This window comes from Pongo pygmaeus, chromosome 9, assembly GCF_028885625.2.
Source record: "Pongo pygmaeus isolate AG05252 chromosome 9, NHGRI_mPonPyg2-v2.0_pri, whole genome shotgun sequence".
In the NCBI taxonomy this organism is placed as follows: domain Eukaryota; kingdom Metazoa; phylum Chordata; class Mammalia; order Primates; family Hominidae; genus Pongo; species Pongo pygmaeus.
Genome location: NC_072382.2, coordinates 109878512 through 109894314, shown reverse-complemented (window position 1 = coordinate 109894314; position 15803 = coordinate 109878512). Strand labels below are relative to the sequence as shown.

The 15803-nt window shown below is 40.0% G+C and overlaps 2 protein-coding genes across 6 annotated transcripts in view; one reads left to right on the top strand and one right to left on the bottom strand.

The window, feature by feature from the left end:
• ATM (ATM serine/threonine kinase) overlaps window positions 1-5608 on the bottom strand; it is a 139095-nt gene extending 133487 nt beyond the window's left edge. The window contains exons 1-5 of one of the 3 annotated variants that reach the window (XM_063671398.1): window positions 4970-5340; window positions 4526-4710; window positions 3810-3897; window positions 1000-1101; window positions 808-920 (exon numbers count right to left, since the gene is read on the bottom strand). In XM_063671398.1, coding sequence (XP_063527468.1) covers window positions 808-920; window positions 1000-1071 — 185 coding nt within the window. In that variant the 5' untranslated portion in view covers window positions 1072-1101; window positions 3810-3897; window positions 4526-4710; window positions 4970-5340. Of the gene's footprint in view, window positions 1-807; window positions 921-999; window positions 1102-3809; window positions 3898-4525; window positions 4711-4969; window positions 5341-5449 lie in introns of those variants that run through there. The other 2 variants (XM_054441527.2, XM_054441529.2) reach the window with 2 other exon arrangements.
• LOC129008964 (protein NPAT) overlaps window positions 5600-15803 on the top strand; it is a 63884-nt gene continuing 53680 nt past the window's right edge. Inside the window, exon 1 of one of the 3 annotated variants that reach the window (XM_054441533.2) lies at window positions 5600-6136. In XM_054441533.2, the coding sequence (XP_054297508.1) occupies window positions 6100-6136 (37 nt within the window). In that variant the 5' untranslated portion in view covers window positions 5600-6099. The remainder of the gene's footprint in view (window positions 6137-15803) is intronic. The other 2 variants (XM_054441532.2, XM_063671401.1) reach the window with 2 other exon arrangements.

The window sequence follows — 15803 nt, the reverse complement described above, 5'->3', positions numbered from 1 at the left end:
TTATAATTATATTTGTGGTATTTAAAATAAACTAGAAAACCAGAGGAAAAACAGCATGCATGTTTCATTTTATATGCATTCAAATCTGTAAGTCAATCTGATACCAAATAGGAGTTAAAAATAAAACAGAATCTGTCATAAACACTGAAGGACAACTAAATACATACTTCCTCTTGACTACAAATGTTATTTCTAGTTTATTTAATACTCTCAGTATTTAAAATACTTTATTCACCTTTCCTAATCCTTACAATCTGTTTCTAGTTATAAATGGACTTCATGGTTGAAAATAATGTCTCAATGTAAAAATGCATCAACCCTGTTTGCCACTCCTGTCCAGCAATCAGTTGTGTTTTTTCATTGTTTGAGGTATTTTTTGTTTCTAACCAAATTCATACACAAGTATTCCAATCTTCCTTTTACTTGTTTTATTACAATTTAACACACGGCATTTACTTATAATCAGAGTAATATTTAAAGGTGTGAAAGTAATATCCAAACATTTATTATAATTTTTTCCTCTAATCTGAAGTCTTGTGAACTAAAACGAAAGAAATTCTCTCTCAATTTTGAGATATGTCTAAAACATTTTATTGAAGAAATAATTTATAATTTTTAAGTTTCTATATGAACAACCTTTAAAAATTATGTTTTGGATAAATATTAAATGCCAAATTCATATGCAAGGCATAATGATATATAGGAAGCAAAGATAAATGTTAAGACTCACACACAAAAATAATATCACAACAGAAATAAACATGAAAGAGAAAAATAAAGACAGTAAAATAAATTTGAATAGAATACCTAAAAACAGCATCCCAATTCAAATATTTTCCTTGTTTGGAATCTGAATGCCGATCTAGATGTTTAATTGTTTCAGGATCTCGAATCAGGCGCTTAAATTTCTCAACTTCTTTCTGAAAATAAAAAGGAAATAATAATGGGTTACTAATCACACTTACTTCAAGGAAAAATCGAATTTAAGTAATTTACTACCTTTCGTTCTGTAGCTCTATCATGTTCTAGTTGACGGCAGCAGATAAGCAGATCATTAAGTACTAGACTCATGGTTCACAATTTCAGAACACACATCACTGTCTGTAAAAAAAAATACATATAGGTATACATATGTATATATATGCATATATAGAAAGAGGTGTGAAAAAATGTATATATAATTATTTTATACTGCAGTATTTATAGTTAGATTTAACTGTACAATTAGAGGCACATTCTGATCAAAGGCACAATAATTTTTCTTAACATTTCCGTATTTAAAATGAGATTTTCTTAAAATCTGTACAAGCAATGCTGTAACACAAAAACGTTTGCCTTGCTTGCAGTAGTAGCAGGATTAAAATAAAAGTATAATTTACACTGGACGCAGTGGCTCACGCCTGTAATCCCAGCACTTTGGGAGGCCAAGGTGGGAGGATCACAAGGTCAGGAGTTCGACCAGCCTGGCCAACAAGTTGAAACCCCGTCTCTACTAAAAATACAAAAATTAGCCGGGCTTGGTGGCACGCGCCTGTAATCCCAGCTACTCAGGAGGCTGAGGCAGGAGAATTGCCTGAATCCGGGAGGCAGAGCTTTCAGTGAGCCAAGATCGAGCCACTGTACTCCAGCCTGGGCAACAGAGGAAGGCTCTGCTGGGGCGGGAGAGGGGGGAGGTATATTTACTTTTTAATACTCTGAAACCAAAGAAACATGACATTTAAATTGAGACATGAAAGATGAATAGAAAACAGCCAGGTAAATAAGGAAATGAGCACTCAAAGATTTAACATTGACAATGAACTATTTAAAAGCACTCTTGGCCAGGTGTGGTAGTGCGTGCTTGTAGTCCCAACTACTCAGGAGGCTGAGGCAGGAGAATCGCTTGAACCCGGGAGGCGGAGGTTGCAGTGAGCAGAGATCGCGCCACTGCACTCCAGCCTGGTGACAGAGCAAGACTCCGTCTCAAAGGAGAAAAAAAAAAAAGCACTCTTGCTTATATGGAGAGACATGTCATTTTGCTGAGCCAAAGGCTTAACACATGCTTTGGAACTGATAAGTAGGAGGTTATCAGAGCTAGTAAGCTTTGCCTACCACTTCCATCTCAACTGGTATTAAGGTTCTTATTTAACACATAACAATAGGAGTAAAATGACATTTCTGTTCTAAAAGGAAATGAAGGAAATTCTATGCTATGGTGGTATCCTTTGCAAATATCAAGGATCAACTATATTTTACTATGCCTTGATTCCACTGTAGTAGCTCCCTTCTTTTGGGGGCTTCTGATATAATCAAACTCTCTTTTGATGTCCTTCAAAAAAATGTAGTAAGAACAGCATTTCAACGTGGACACAAAGATGGGAAAAACAGACACTGGGGACTGTTTGAGGGACGGAAAGAGAGGGAGGTATGGCTTGAAGGGCTACCTATCAGGTACTATGCTCACTACCTGAGTGACAGGATCATTCGCACACCAAGCCTCAGCAACATGCAATTTACCCGTGTAACAAACCCGCACATCTACCCCCAGAACCTAAAGTAAAATAGAAAAGAGAAAAAAAGAAACAGCATTCTGTTTTACTAGTTCTGATCTAAACCTTTATATAATACAAAGTTTCTTTTATTAAACTATGAATGTCTGTAAACAGAGAAAAAATACATATATTTATGTATATTATACCTACACATACCTATACCTCAAGATGTAAAAAGGTAGGGAAAGTCCTTCTGCTATCCATCCATCTAAATTCTACTTAATCTTTCAAGATCAAGTATGTTTCTCTGCCCCGATTCAATCTCACAGAATCTCAAAATTGGGAGGAACTAAGAGACCAGGTCCAATCTTTCTATAAAGGAAGGAATGTCTCCTACAAAATGAATGCCCTGTCTTTGAATATTCTCAGCAAGAGCTGACTACCAGGGCCAGGCGTGGTGGCTCATGCCTGTAATCCCAGCACTCTGGGAGGCCAAGGTGGGCATTTCACGAGGTCAGGAGTTCGAGACCAGCCAGCCTGGCCAACATCGTGAAACCCTGTCTCTACTAAAAATACAAAAATTAACCAGGTGTGGTAGCATGTGCCTGTAATCTTAGCTACTGGGGAGACTGAGGCAGGAGACTCACTTGAACCCAGGAGGCGGAAAGTGCAGTTAGCTGAGATCACGCAATTGCACTCCAGCCTGGGTGACAGTCTCGCTCTGTCTCAAAACAAAACAAAAAGAGCTGACTACCCATTTTATTAGCAGATGGCTCTGATTCTCTTCTCCTTTTGTATTCACTGGTGGTTCTTCTGACCTCCCCCATCCCCCAACACTATTACAACCTCCGCGTTACCCTGCTATAGATTACAGATTGTTATTTGAGTTCTTTTCATTTGATTATATACTTCCTGTGGACAAGTATTATCATTTTTGTTTTTCCATTCCTTATGGTTTTATCTAGGAATCTTCTTACTTTTTCAATCTCAGTTTAAAGCCGTCTTGAGTCAATAAGGATAATGAAACTGGTAATCTAACCAATGAAAATACCTTAGCAATATCCAAAGAACCATAAGGTTTGGCATCTTTATTCCTAAATATACTAAAGATTTGACACTTCCCGGAAGAGGCAGCCCTAAACTTGACTTTTTTTCCCCATGGTGTGACTTCCTTGAACTTGTTTTTCTTACCTTCAGTTTCTTAATGATTACTTTGAAGAAAACAAAACAGTTCAGTATTATCTACATAAACAGAAGATGTTCATTAACTGATAGATGCGAACAATATTTACTAGGTATAACTAGACAAATAATGAACTAAACAGATACAAATCCTACCCTCATGGAGTCATATCTGGGCAGCAGGGTGACAATAAACAAGTAAATTGATAAACCAATGCGTAATTCCAAATTGTGATGTATGCCTCTGAGGAAACAAAAATACAGTAATAGAAAATAACTGTAGAGAGAATCATTTCAGATAAACTGTCAGGGAACATATCTCAGAGGAGTTTATAATAAAGCCAAGATCTGAACTAACTGGTGCCAATCAAAAAAAGGGCTAGAGGACCAACACTTCAGGGAAGGAGACTAGCATAGCCACAGGGTTCTACAATGTTAAAGAACACAGTATGTTGACAGAACTGAAAGAAGGCAGAGGAACTATTAGGTAGTCAACTAGAGTATGAGTGTCACCATATAAAGATGAACTTCATTTATACATTAATCCAGAATATCTAGGTTCCACTCAAGGTTCAAATGAAAAGATAAAGATTTCCTACTTCCTACAAGCCTCTGAATTGACGAATTCAATGTTCCTTTTTAGATCTCAACCAAGTTGACCCCTTTACAGAACTTGACAATGACGCTTATATCCCATCTTCCTAGAAATAACTCTGCCCTTGGCATGCCATTCTTTTCTAGTGGCCTCCGTAGTCAGATTGTGTTAGTTCAAATCCTGGTTCAGCCACTTACAAACTGTATAATCTAGAGCAAGTTCACCAGTCAAACCTCAGTTTCTCAATGATAAAAGGAAAAACAATACTAGTACCTACCTCTATGAGTCCCTATAAGGACCCATATACATGCTTACAGTGCCTGAAACACAGCAAATGTTAGCAATGATCATATTCCCTTCCGTTATGACTGTTTCGAAAGTCTCCCGATAGCTCTTCCTCCGCTCATACCTCAAAGAACAGCTTTGTTTTCTTGGTCTCATCCATTCCTATGACTTCAGCAGCTGAAAACCCACAAAATATATTTCATTCAATGCCAGACCTCAGGAGCTTCAGGGTCCTTCTACACTTTGTGCCTTTACACGCATTTTTCCTTCCATCTGGAAGGCTTCTACCATCTGCCAAGGTAACACTGCGAGGTCTCACCACAAACTGAATTGATAGTCTCAGGCTGAGTTTGCAGAGAACCAAAGTCACTCCTCTACCATCAGAGTACTCCCCTATCACATACATTATCATCCACTGTAGTTGTCTTATCTGTACCTGGTAAAAACAGCAGCTAACGCTCACGAGTGCTCACCACAGGTCAAGATTATCTCACTTATCTTCACAAGACAATAGAGAGGCCACACGACTAACAGAATTCCGATTCCAGAGCCCAAGCTCTTAACCGCGAGGCTGAAGTTGAAATATCAATAAATGCTCGCTGACTAAAAGTACTAAACACGAGAGATCAAAAGATGACTAGTCAAGTGGCGTAGTTAAATCTGAACCCTAAGGTGACACGAAAAGAGGATGCGCAGGAGGCAGGGTTCAATTCAGAGCGTTTAAAAGGAGGAGGTTATTGGCCAAGTCCGCTGAGAACCCGGGGAGAGGCTAGGAAAGATGGAGTGAGGAGAGGGAGGAGTCAAGGGCCGCTCTGGAAGGGTGCATGAGATTGGCGGTCTGGGGAGAGAACAGACTGGGTCGTACACGACTGAATTTTCCAGCGCAGAAGCCGCTGCGTTGCCTCCGCGCCCCTACCGCTGCACTCGGAAAGTCAAAGTAGTATCAACCGCGGCGGTGGCTGCAGCGCAGACCCCGGCTCCTCTCGCCTCCTCCCGCGACCACGGCTTCTTTTCTCCGTTAGCCACGCAGATAACTACTCCCGCTTCCGGTTCAAACCCTGCGTGACTGCCCAGCGCCCACTTCTGGAGGAAGAAGCAAGGCCGAGCAGCGGCAGAGCACGCATGTGCCCATGCGCACCCAGTATCACGCGGTTCCGCGCTCAAAACACTCCACCAAAACATTCGGCCCGTCGGAGCAAACGCGCCTGCGCCATATCCACCAATGGCCAGCGACCTAGCGTTTGCGGCTCGCCCTTCGGCTCGGGCTCCGGGGCTCTCACCCATCTTCCTCGCCCTTGTCGTCATCCCCACCCTCCTCATCCCCGCCTCTCCAAGTCTGAGGACGGACGTGACGACAGTTCCGAAGGCGAACGGAGGCGGGTTTCATTTCGGCGCCTTTCTTTCTCTGGAGGAAGCGATTGGCTGGCGTGACGCGAAAGAGGCGGGACAAATTGCCGCGAGTTCAGTGCCGCCACTGGAACCGGGAGATGCGGCGTAGGAGCTGTCGCTGTGTTTGCTTTAACCTGAGTCTTGTTCCTTATTGTGGTTGCTGCTGCGGTTTTGATCATGTTGTTACCCTCGGACGTAGCCCGGCTTGTATTGGGTAAGCGCGGACGCGGGAAGGAGGGTTATTGGACCCGGCTATGCCGGACAGAAGGACCTTTGAGGCCAAAGGTTTTCCCTGGGTAGGGAAGCTTTGGGGTTTTGCCTCCCAGCTTACGAGTTGAGACTGGCGGTGATTCTTCGTCATTCGGAGGTTCTGAGCAGTTCAAGCCTCTTTGTATGTAGATGCTCCTCTCTTCAGAGACTGCGTGGCGAGGGGAAGGCCGAGGGGAAGCTCGGGGTGGAACACCTGGGGCGGATTCGGAGGGAAAGTCAGGCCTCCACACTTAATTAGGACACCTGAAAGAGCATTTGTCTGCATGACGGACGGATTGCGTGTGCTTCAACCTTGGGCGCACTTTCCTTGGTTCAGTGTTGGGACCAAAATAGGGCAAATAGGGACTTCCCCGGCCCCCCCATCTTTGTAGGGAGACCTTCCTGACGCCCTTCTAATAACCCGCCCTTATAACTACGAATTTGGGAGTACGGGTGGTCATCCTTCTCCATCCTCCACGCAATACGTCGTCCAGTGTAGAGGTGTGAAATGCCAGTTGCATATTTTAAAACAGCAATTCGTATTTGTTTGATCAGCAAAAAATTTCAGAGGGTTAATTGCCTTAAATTAGTTGAACGTTTTCTAGCCCTAGTTTTACCTTCATTTGAGGAGGGATGGTTTGTGGGTCACTTGGCTGTCAGGGTGTATTGTCTGTGTGAGAGACGGGTTTTGTTGTTGTTTGTCCCCTGAAAGAATAAAGAGGATCGTACTACAGGGGACGAGAGCCACGTAAAGCTCAAAACCCGAGCCAGTGATTTACGGACGTCGTATGCGACGTCCCTAAAAGTAAATGGCAAGCGTCTGTGATGAAACCTCCCATAGTATTCACAGCCATTACTACCATTATTTTATTGTTCGGAAAACCCATTTGTCTTGTGCCTCTTTTAAATGCCCAGCGCTGTCCACAAAAATGTTATTTGCGCAGGGCTCTTGATAAGCACGTTTTGCAGGAAACGTTAAACGGAAATGGTTCCAGCATCCATTTTTGAAGAAACTTAATGACAAGTTTAATGTTTTGTTAATGTCTGATTAATCTTTTGCTTAAGAATTCTGAGTTTTGGCAGTTTGGTAATCTAGTTGAGTTTCGGTAACTATAGTCTTAAACATGGTTTCTCAGCCTCAGTACTGTTAACATTTTGGGCCTCATAATTCTTTATTGTGGGGAGCTATACTGTGCTCAAACATTGTGGGATGTTTAGCAGCATTCCTGGCTTCTATTCACTAGATTACAGTAGGACACCGGTTCCCCACCCTACCCTTACCCAGTTGTGATCAGGGAAAATGTTTCTAGATATTGCTAGTATGTCCCCTGGAGGGCACAATCACCCCTAGTTAAGAAAGTCCTAAGAAAGCAGTATCATTTTCTAATTGAAATAATTCATATCAATTTGTGAGTATTCTTTCTCCACAAACCAGCTACTCTGCTGACTTCCTGCTTTTCATTTAATGGACAAAAAACGCCAGCCATGGTTTTCTTATCTTAAAAATCTTTGTCATTCACATTCCATTTTCACTGCCACCAATCCCGCAATGTGCCTGCCATTACTTCTCTTTTGGACTTCTGTCATTGCTTCCCAGACAGTTGTCCTTGCAATTCATTCTATTTACTGTTGTTACAAATCTCCCTGAAGCGTTCACACTATACCTTTTATTCTGAAAGTTGAGATAATTCTGTTCTTACTAAAAATTTCAAATGGGCAGGAGTATACAATACAAAAAAGCCTCCCCATGCCTAATGCTGTTACTTTTGTCGTTTATCATTTTACATCTTAAATAGATATGTGTCGTGTATATCTTTCTCATATCAGGTTTATTATTTACTCATGATTCTTCTCCTATCAGTACCCCCTCCCCATCTTCAGCTCCTCTTGTTATTGGCCCCCTCATAATGTTTTTTTCTAGCAAATCTTTGGGTGCCTAATATGTTCCAAACACTATGCCAATTGCTGAACATAGAGAAGTAAATTTTCTCCCCTTAGTGTTCAGATAATTAGGTTTTTTTTACTCTTAAACACACACACAAAAACTTTTCTGGACCCCACTAGACATTAGACACCCATTAAACAGAACATTCTGTCTTATGTTCTGTGTCACCCTTTCACAAGTCAAATTTATTCAAAGAACAATGAATTCCACTTAGTTGCTGTTCTTCACTTAACTTTTATCCTTCAGGATACTGCATTCTGACTTTTGCATCTCACTACTCCACTTTTAAGTAGCCCTTATTGCCTTGTTGGGATTTTACAAAATGTTGTGTGGGCCGGAATACATCAAAGTGTTTGTTGACTCTGGGCCATCAGTTCAGTTTTTATCCATTTATTCAAGGTGCTCTGTGGAACTCATCCTACCTACCTCTCCAACTTGATCTCAACTGCTTAACATCTGCTTTATGCTGCAGACATGCCAAACGAATTGAAGTTTCTTTGAATATTCTTATATGTATTCTACTTCTCTTTGTCTTCCTAGTACACTTGTATTCAAGGTTCAGGTCATGCCTGATCTCTGAAACTTCATTCAGTAAGTACAATTAGTACTTCTTAAATGTTGCCATAGCATTGTACTTCTGTTACAACCTTATCATGTCTTATTGTAGCTGTGTGTTTACTTTTTTTGATAAAATATACTAACAAAATTCACCATTTAAAAATGTATAGTTCTTAAAGCCCAAAACAATGTTTGTTGTTGTTGTTGTTTTTGTTTGTTTTTAATGTACAGATCAGTAGTGTTAACTATATTGACATTTTTCTGCAGCCATCACTACCATCAGTTTCTGGAACTTTTTCATCTTCCCAATTTGAAACTTACTTGGTTTTTTGTTTTATTAAGTAGTCTTAGTCATGGATGAATGGACAAGCTTCAAGAGTTCTGGGAGTCCCCAAAACTATCATCTGTAAAGGTTTTCTTAAATAGATTTGTTACCTTCTGTATGAGACAGCATGCATTAAAAAAAATAGAAACCATTCTGAGTATTTAACATGGAAAGATTTAATGAGAGAATTGGTTTACACTGGTGAGAGAAAAGCTAAGACGCCCAGCAGCTTACAACTAAGGCATCTCAGTGGTTAGCAACAGTAGGAAGCCACTATGCTAATGAGAAGGATAGAGAGAGAGGAAGCAACCAAGAGGCTGGTTTGACTGCGGGACGTGGAAGACTTGTCTGATGAGGGAGTGGTAGTCATAGAGGAGACTCTACTGAGGCAGAAAGGGAATGGGGGAAAAATATGGCTGCTTCCTCCTGCCCTCCAGCCTCCCACCAGTGCTTCCTATTTACTGAGCCCAGCCAGTAGCAGGCTGACAGAAGAGCTTGGGGAACATTGCCTATGTAGAGTCAAGCTTTGTGTCATACAGTAGAGAGCGACAGAAAGGTCAAGAATGTGTTTGAGGTCAAACAGGACCAGAACTGACACACCCCTAACAGGTCAAGAGCTGCTGGTTGTATTCACCTTTATATCACCAAAACATAGATATTTAATAAAACATTTGCAAAAGTATGGCTCTGATTATGACACTCCCCTTTGTTTATTGAATAATATATGTACTCATTGCTGTCTAAAACTTTCATGATCCTTACCCATTTTGTCTTTTCTGTTGTATCTCCAACTGTTACCCTTCATAAACCTTGTGCTGCATCCAAACTGGACGTGTTCCCCAAATATGCTTGCATATATACTTTCTGTCAGCTTCTTTGGGATTCCCAACCATCCTTCAGAACTCATCTGCACCTTCAAACATCACATAATTTCCAAGCTTAGTAGTGGTTTCTCCAGCCCCTCCCTTCCCATGAAGTAAGTCAGCTCTATTTTCTTACCATTTTTGCTTTGCATTACAGTTATTTGTGTATATATCTTCTATCTCCAAGTAAGTTGTAACTTTATAGACAGAAACTTTGTCCCTGTTATTTGTGGATCTAGTAATATAAGGCACCGTAAGGTAAGGCTTCCTAAGAATTATTTGCATGCTTAAAGAACATTAAATTACTAATCTGTCTAGGGAAATAATAAAATATGTGAAGGAGATGTTTTCACATAGCGTGCTTTACTATCTCTTGCTTGCTTTAAACCTCTCTTTTTATCTTTCCCTCTCTACAAGTAGGAAGAAAAAATACCCTTCATATAGTTAGGATTTTATCCTTTCTTCTCTTTTTTGGTTGTTTCCCCTTCAATTCATTTAGTTACTCATTACCACCTCCACTTATAATAAAAGTAGGCTGAAGATAGTATTATGTTAAGAAGGAAACTCAGGCATACTTTCTTACCTATTCAGGGACCTTTGTCAGTAAGTTTACACAAAAAAATACACTTCTTTTATTCTTAAGTTGTTTTTAGGAATAAAAGGAAAAAACAGTAATAACTAATATTAGTTGTAGAATAACCATTTGTATTATACTGATGAGAGATGATTAGTGCCTAGTTTGTATTTTCTATTTTATTTATTTATTTCTTGAGACGGAATTTCACTCTTGTCATCCAGGCTGGAGTGCAGCAGCGAGATCTTGGCCTACTGTAACCTCTGCCTCCCGGGTTCAAGTGATTCTCTTGCCTCAGCCTCCCAAGTAGCTGGGATTACAGGCGCTCGCCACCACACCTGGCTAATTTTTGTATTTTTAGTAGAGACTGGGTTTCACCATGTTGGCCAGGCTGGTCTGGAGCTCCTGACCTCAAGTGATCCATGCGCCTCGGCCTCCCAAAGTGCTGGGATTACAGCCATGAGCCACCGTGCCCAGCCAGTATTTTCATCATATTTGGATTTTCATTCATCTAACATCTGAGATTCAGAATTAATTTGTGCCTAAAATTTCCTGTTACCTGACTGAGAATTGGTTATAGTCAGATACTTAATGATGATAAATAAACATTTTGTAGGCAGATACTAGTTAATCATATATATATAGTAAGGCCTAATTTAATAGGTTCAATAGGTTCTTGAAAACTGCAACTTTAAGCAAAATAATATATAATCAAACTAATTTTACCATAGGCTAACTGATATATACAAGAATTTCTTCAGCATATTTTTGGTCACAAAAATATCACCACACTTGTAAATAAAGTCCAAAACACTTCTAATATTAAACATTGAAATACATGTAAGCTATATATACATTTAAGATGGATTAATAAAAACAAGATAATTACTTACCCAGTTAGTCCAGTTCAAGGTTGCAGGTAGCTAGAGCCTATCCCAGCAGCTTAGGGTGCAAGGCAGGAACTAACCCTGGGCAGGATGTCATTCTGTTGAAGGGAGCACTCACACACCCACATACACTCACTCATGCTCACACTGTAATAATTTAGACACACCAGTTAACAACATGCACATCTTTGGAGTGTGGGAAGAAACGTGTACCTGGAGAAAACCCATGCAGGCATGGGGAAAATGTGTAAACTCCACATATACAGTGTCCTCAGCCAGAAATTGATTTTTTTTCCTCATCAGCAATATAACAAAAACATTGAACAAAATGATGGTATTCGAGGACTTGCTATATAATGATCAGTGAACATGAGAGTAGTCAACTATTTACTACATTATTTTGGAACTTTTGGGACAAAAGTAAACCAGAATACATCAAATCTAATCTAAAATGAGAACTGAAGATTGCCAAAGTTGGGCATGTTTTTAAGAGCAGAAGATAATTTATCCTAGATATTACTATTTTGAGATGCATTATAACTTAAACACTTATTATAGAGGTAATCCAACTTTTAACAGCCCATGTCATGTGTGTGCTATACAGAGGTGTAATGTTTTATGAAATGCCATGAATTATCTGATGATTCCTTTCCAGGTTATGCTAGCACAAATGACAATATTTTTCTGAAAAAGGTTAACTGTGTATCACTGTATTCTGTCTGGGGCATTGTTTCTCAACCTTTATTTCATTACACAACTTTAAGGAATCTTCTTAGGCTTTTTTTTCCCTGACCCTCCTCCCCACACGAAATTTTAATGTCTTAGTGTCATGAATATATTGTATATGTTTATATATCATGTGTATCTGTGATTTATGCATAAAAAGAGGGAGATTTTCTTCATTCCTCCCTGCCTTAGAACCAATTTTCACCCTCTTAGGGCAGTGTCACTCCTTTTGAGAATGCATGGTCTAGGGGAAAGCAAATCTACTCTAAGATAGATAAAAATCTACTGCAAATCTATAGTAGATTTTAATACCACCATCTATCAGAAGTCCCCAAGTGACTGAATGCATCTAGGGTGATAAGTACTTGAAACTCCACCATGAAAAGAAAGTATATTTGAGGTCTTCCATCTAAATCTTGAAGCATATGAGGAAAAAGCTCCAACTGTCCTAATTTTAAGGTGATTCTCATAGTTTGTAGATGTTTTAAATTTTTGTGTTTACAAAAAGCTAGTAACAGCTAACTCACCTATTCCAAATATTATAACTGTCAGAAAGCCAGCCATCATAAAAATTACTTTTCAGCCAGCTAGTTTTCACAAAAAGGGAAGAAAACATTGCAGTGTATCTTTGATCTAATTAATTTCACATCTGTGGTTTGATGTTCAATGATAGGAAGATTGAAGTCATGTTATCTGAGATAAAGCTTTCTTCAGATATCCAAATGCTTTCTCCAAAACACAATGTGTTTGGTTTTTGAGTTGTATATTTGTTTGTTTCTTCTTATTAATTAGCAAGAGGTTGAAAAACAGATTCATCAACTACAAGTAGAGAGTGGTGAGTTGATTCCCAAATCACAGCTAGGGCATTGCCTGTAATGAGATGACCATATCCTTGCCCTTTCCTTTTTAAAACCTTAGTGTATAATGACTTTGTAGGCCATCTTATTAGTTTTTTCACCTGTTGGACCTGGTTAAAGATACAGTTCCAGGTGAAGAGAGTAGAACCTTATAAAGTTGGAAGAGACGTTAGAAATAATTTTTTTTTTTAATCTTTTAAGTTCAGGGGTACATGTGCAGGTTTGTTATATAGGTAAACTTGTGTCATAGGGGTTTGTTGTACGTATTATTTCATCACCCAGGTGTTAAGCCTAGAACCCATTAGTTATTTTTCCTGATCCTCTACCTCTTCCCACCCTTCACCCTCCAATAGGCCCCAGTGTGTGTTGTTCCCTCTATGTGCCCATGTGTTCTCATCCTTTAGCTCCCACTTATAATTTCAGTAGCTAACAAATACTTACTATTATGCCAGCACTGAGATAAGTGTACTTCAAAGGAAAGTATAAGGGAATACTTATAAGTATTAAGTAATACGTATAAGGGAATATTTAATAGTAGGGAATAGGGAGTAATTATACTAAACTGTGAAGAATGAGTTGAAGATAGCTAGGCTAAGAAAAGATTAGCTGCCCAAGCAAAGGAAATAGCATATACAGTGGCCTTGAAATAAAATCAATGGTGTATCTGTGAGGTTTCACCGTGTTAGCCAGTTTGGCTGGAAGCAATAGAATAGCAAAACATAGGCTGAAGAGGAAATTAGGGTACAAAGCAAGTAGAACCTCATACGACACATTAAAAATTTGGAATCATAGGCCGGGTGCAGTGGCTCATGCGTGTAATCCCAGCACTTTGGGAGGCCAAGGCGGGCAAATCACCTAAGGTCAGGAGTTCCAGACCAGCCTGGCCAACATGGCAAAACCCCGTCTCTACTAAAAATATAAAAATTAGCCAGACATGGTGGCAGGCGTCTGTAATCCCAGCTACTTGGGAGGCTGAGACAGGAGAATCGCTTGAACCTGGGAGGCAGAGGTTGCAGTGAGCCAAGATCGCACCATTGCACTCCAGCGCGGGTGACAAGAGCGGGACTCCATCTCAAAAAAAAAAAAAATTGGAATCATATTTTTTTATTGAGATATGATGCACATACTACAAAATGTAAACTTCATTGTTTTTCAGGGTATGAAAATCCAGGATATTTATGGATTCATAATGTGCAGATATCACCAGTAATTTCAATATTTCCATCACTCCAAAGAGAATCCTTATACTATTAAGTCACTTGCAATTCCCCCTTGCTCTGTCCTCTGCCAACCACAAATCTACTTGCTGTATCTATACATTTGCCTTGCCTGGATTGCACATAAATGAAATAGAATATTTGGCTTTTTGTGTCTGACTTTCACATAGCATAATGTTTTCAGCATTATTCCATGTTGTAGCAGGTATTAGTACTTCATACCTTTTGATAGCTGAATATTTCATTATATGAATATGCCATATTTTGTTTGTCCATTCATTAATGGACACTGTTATGAAAAATGCAGGCCAGCTATAATGGCTCACCCTGTAATCCCAACACTTTGGGAGGCCAAGGCAGGAGGATTGCTTGAAGCCAGCGAGACCAGCCTGGGCAGCATACTGAGACACCCCATATGTACCAATAAGTAAGTAATTAGCTGGACATTTATTTGGTGGTACATGCTAGTCCTAGCTACTGGGGTGGCTGAAGTGGGAGGATCACTTCAGCCCAGGAGTTCAAGGTTATAGTGAGCTACGATTGACCCACTCTACTCCAGCCTGGGTGACAGAGCAAGACTCTGTCTCTGAAAAAAAATAAACTGACCATAAATGTCTGGATTCCGTGCTTCAGAGTTGACTAGATAAATAAGAAAGGTCTGGATTTTTTATTTTGTTCCACTAATTTGTGTGTCTAACCTCATGCCAGTACATCGTCTTGATTACTGTAGCTTTATAGTAAGTTTTGAAATTGGTAAGTGTAAGTGCTTCAACTTTTTCTTCATTCTCAAGATTATTTTGGTTATTCCAGCCCCCTTGTATTACCTTACGAGTTTTAGGATGTTTGTCAATTTCTGCACAAAAGGCAGTTGAGATTATGATAGGAATTGTGTTAAATGTATCGGTGAATTTTGGGAGTATTGAGTTTTTAACAATATTGAACCTTTCAGTCCATGAACACAGTATGTCTTCGCGTGGATTTAGGTCTTTAATTTCCTCCAGTAATGTTTTCCAGTTTTTAGTATGCAAGTCCTTTACTTTTGTTAAACTTATTCCTAAGTATTTTATTTCTTTTGATGCTATTGTAACTAGCATTGCATTCTTAATTTTTGGTAGTTCATTGAGATTTATTGACTTTTATATATTCATTATGTATCCTGCAACCTTGTTGAAGTCATTTATTAGCTCTAATAGTGTTTGTTTTGTTTTGTTTTGTTTTTGGGACAGAGTTTCGCTCTTGTTGCCCAGGCTGGAGTGCAGTGGCGCAATCTTGACTCACCACAACCTCCGCCTCCCGGGTTCAAGCGATTCTCCTGCCTCAGCCTCCGGAGTAGCTGGGATTACAGGCATGCATCACCTTGCCCAGCTAATTTTGTATTTTTGGTAGCGCCAGGGTTTCTCCATGTTGGTCAGGCTGGTCTCGAACTCCCGACCTCAGGTGATTTGCCGGCCTCGGCCTCCCGAAGTGCTGGATTACAGGCATGAGCCACCATGCCCGGCCTAGGGAGGTTTCTTAACTTTTTTTTTTGGAGACAGAGTCTCGCTCTGTTGCCCAGGCTGGAGTGCAGTGGCACCATCTCGGCTCATTGCAACCTCCACCTCCCTGGTTCAAGTGATTCCCCTGCCTCAGCCTCCCTAGTAGCTGGGATTAAGGTGGACACCACCATGGCTGGCTCATTTT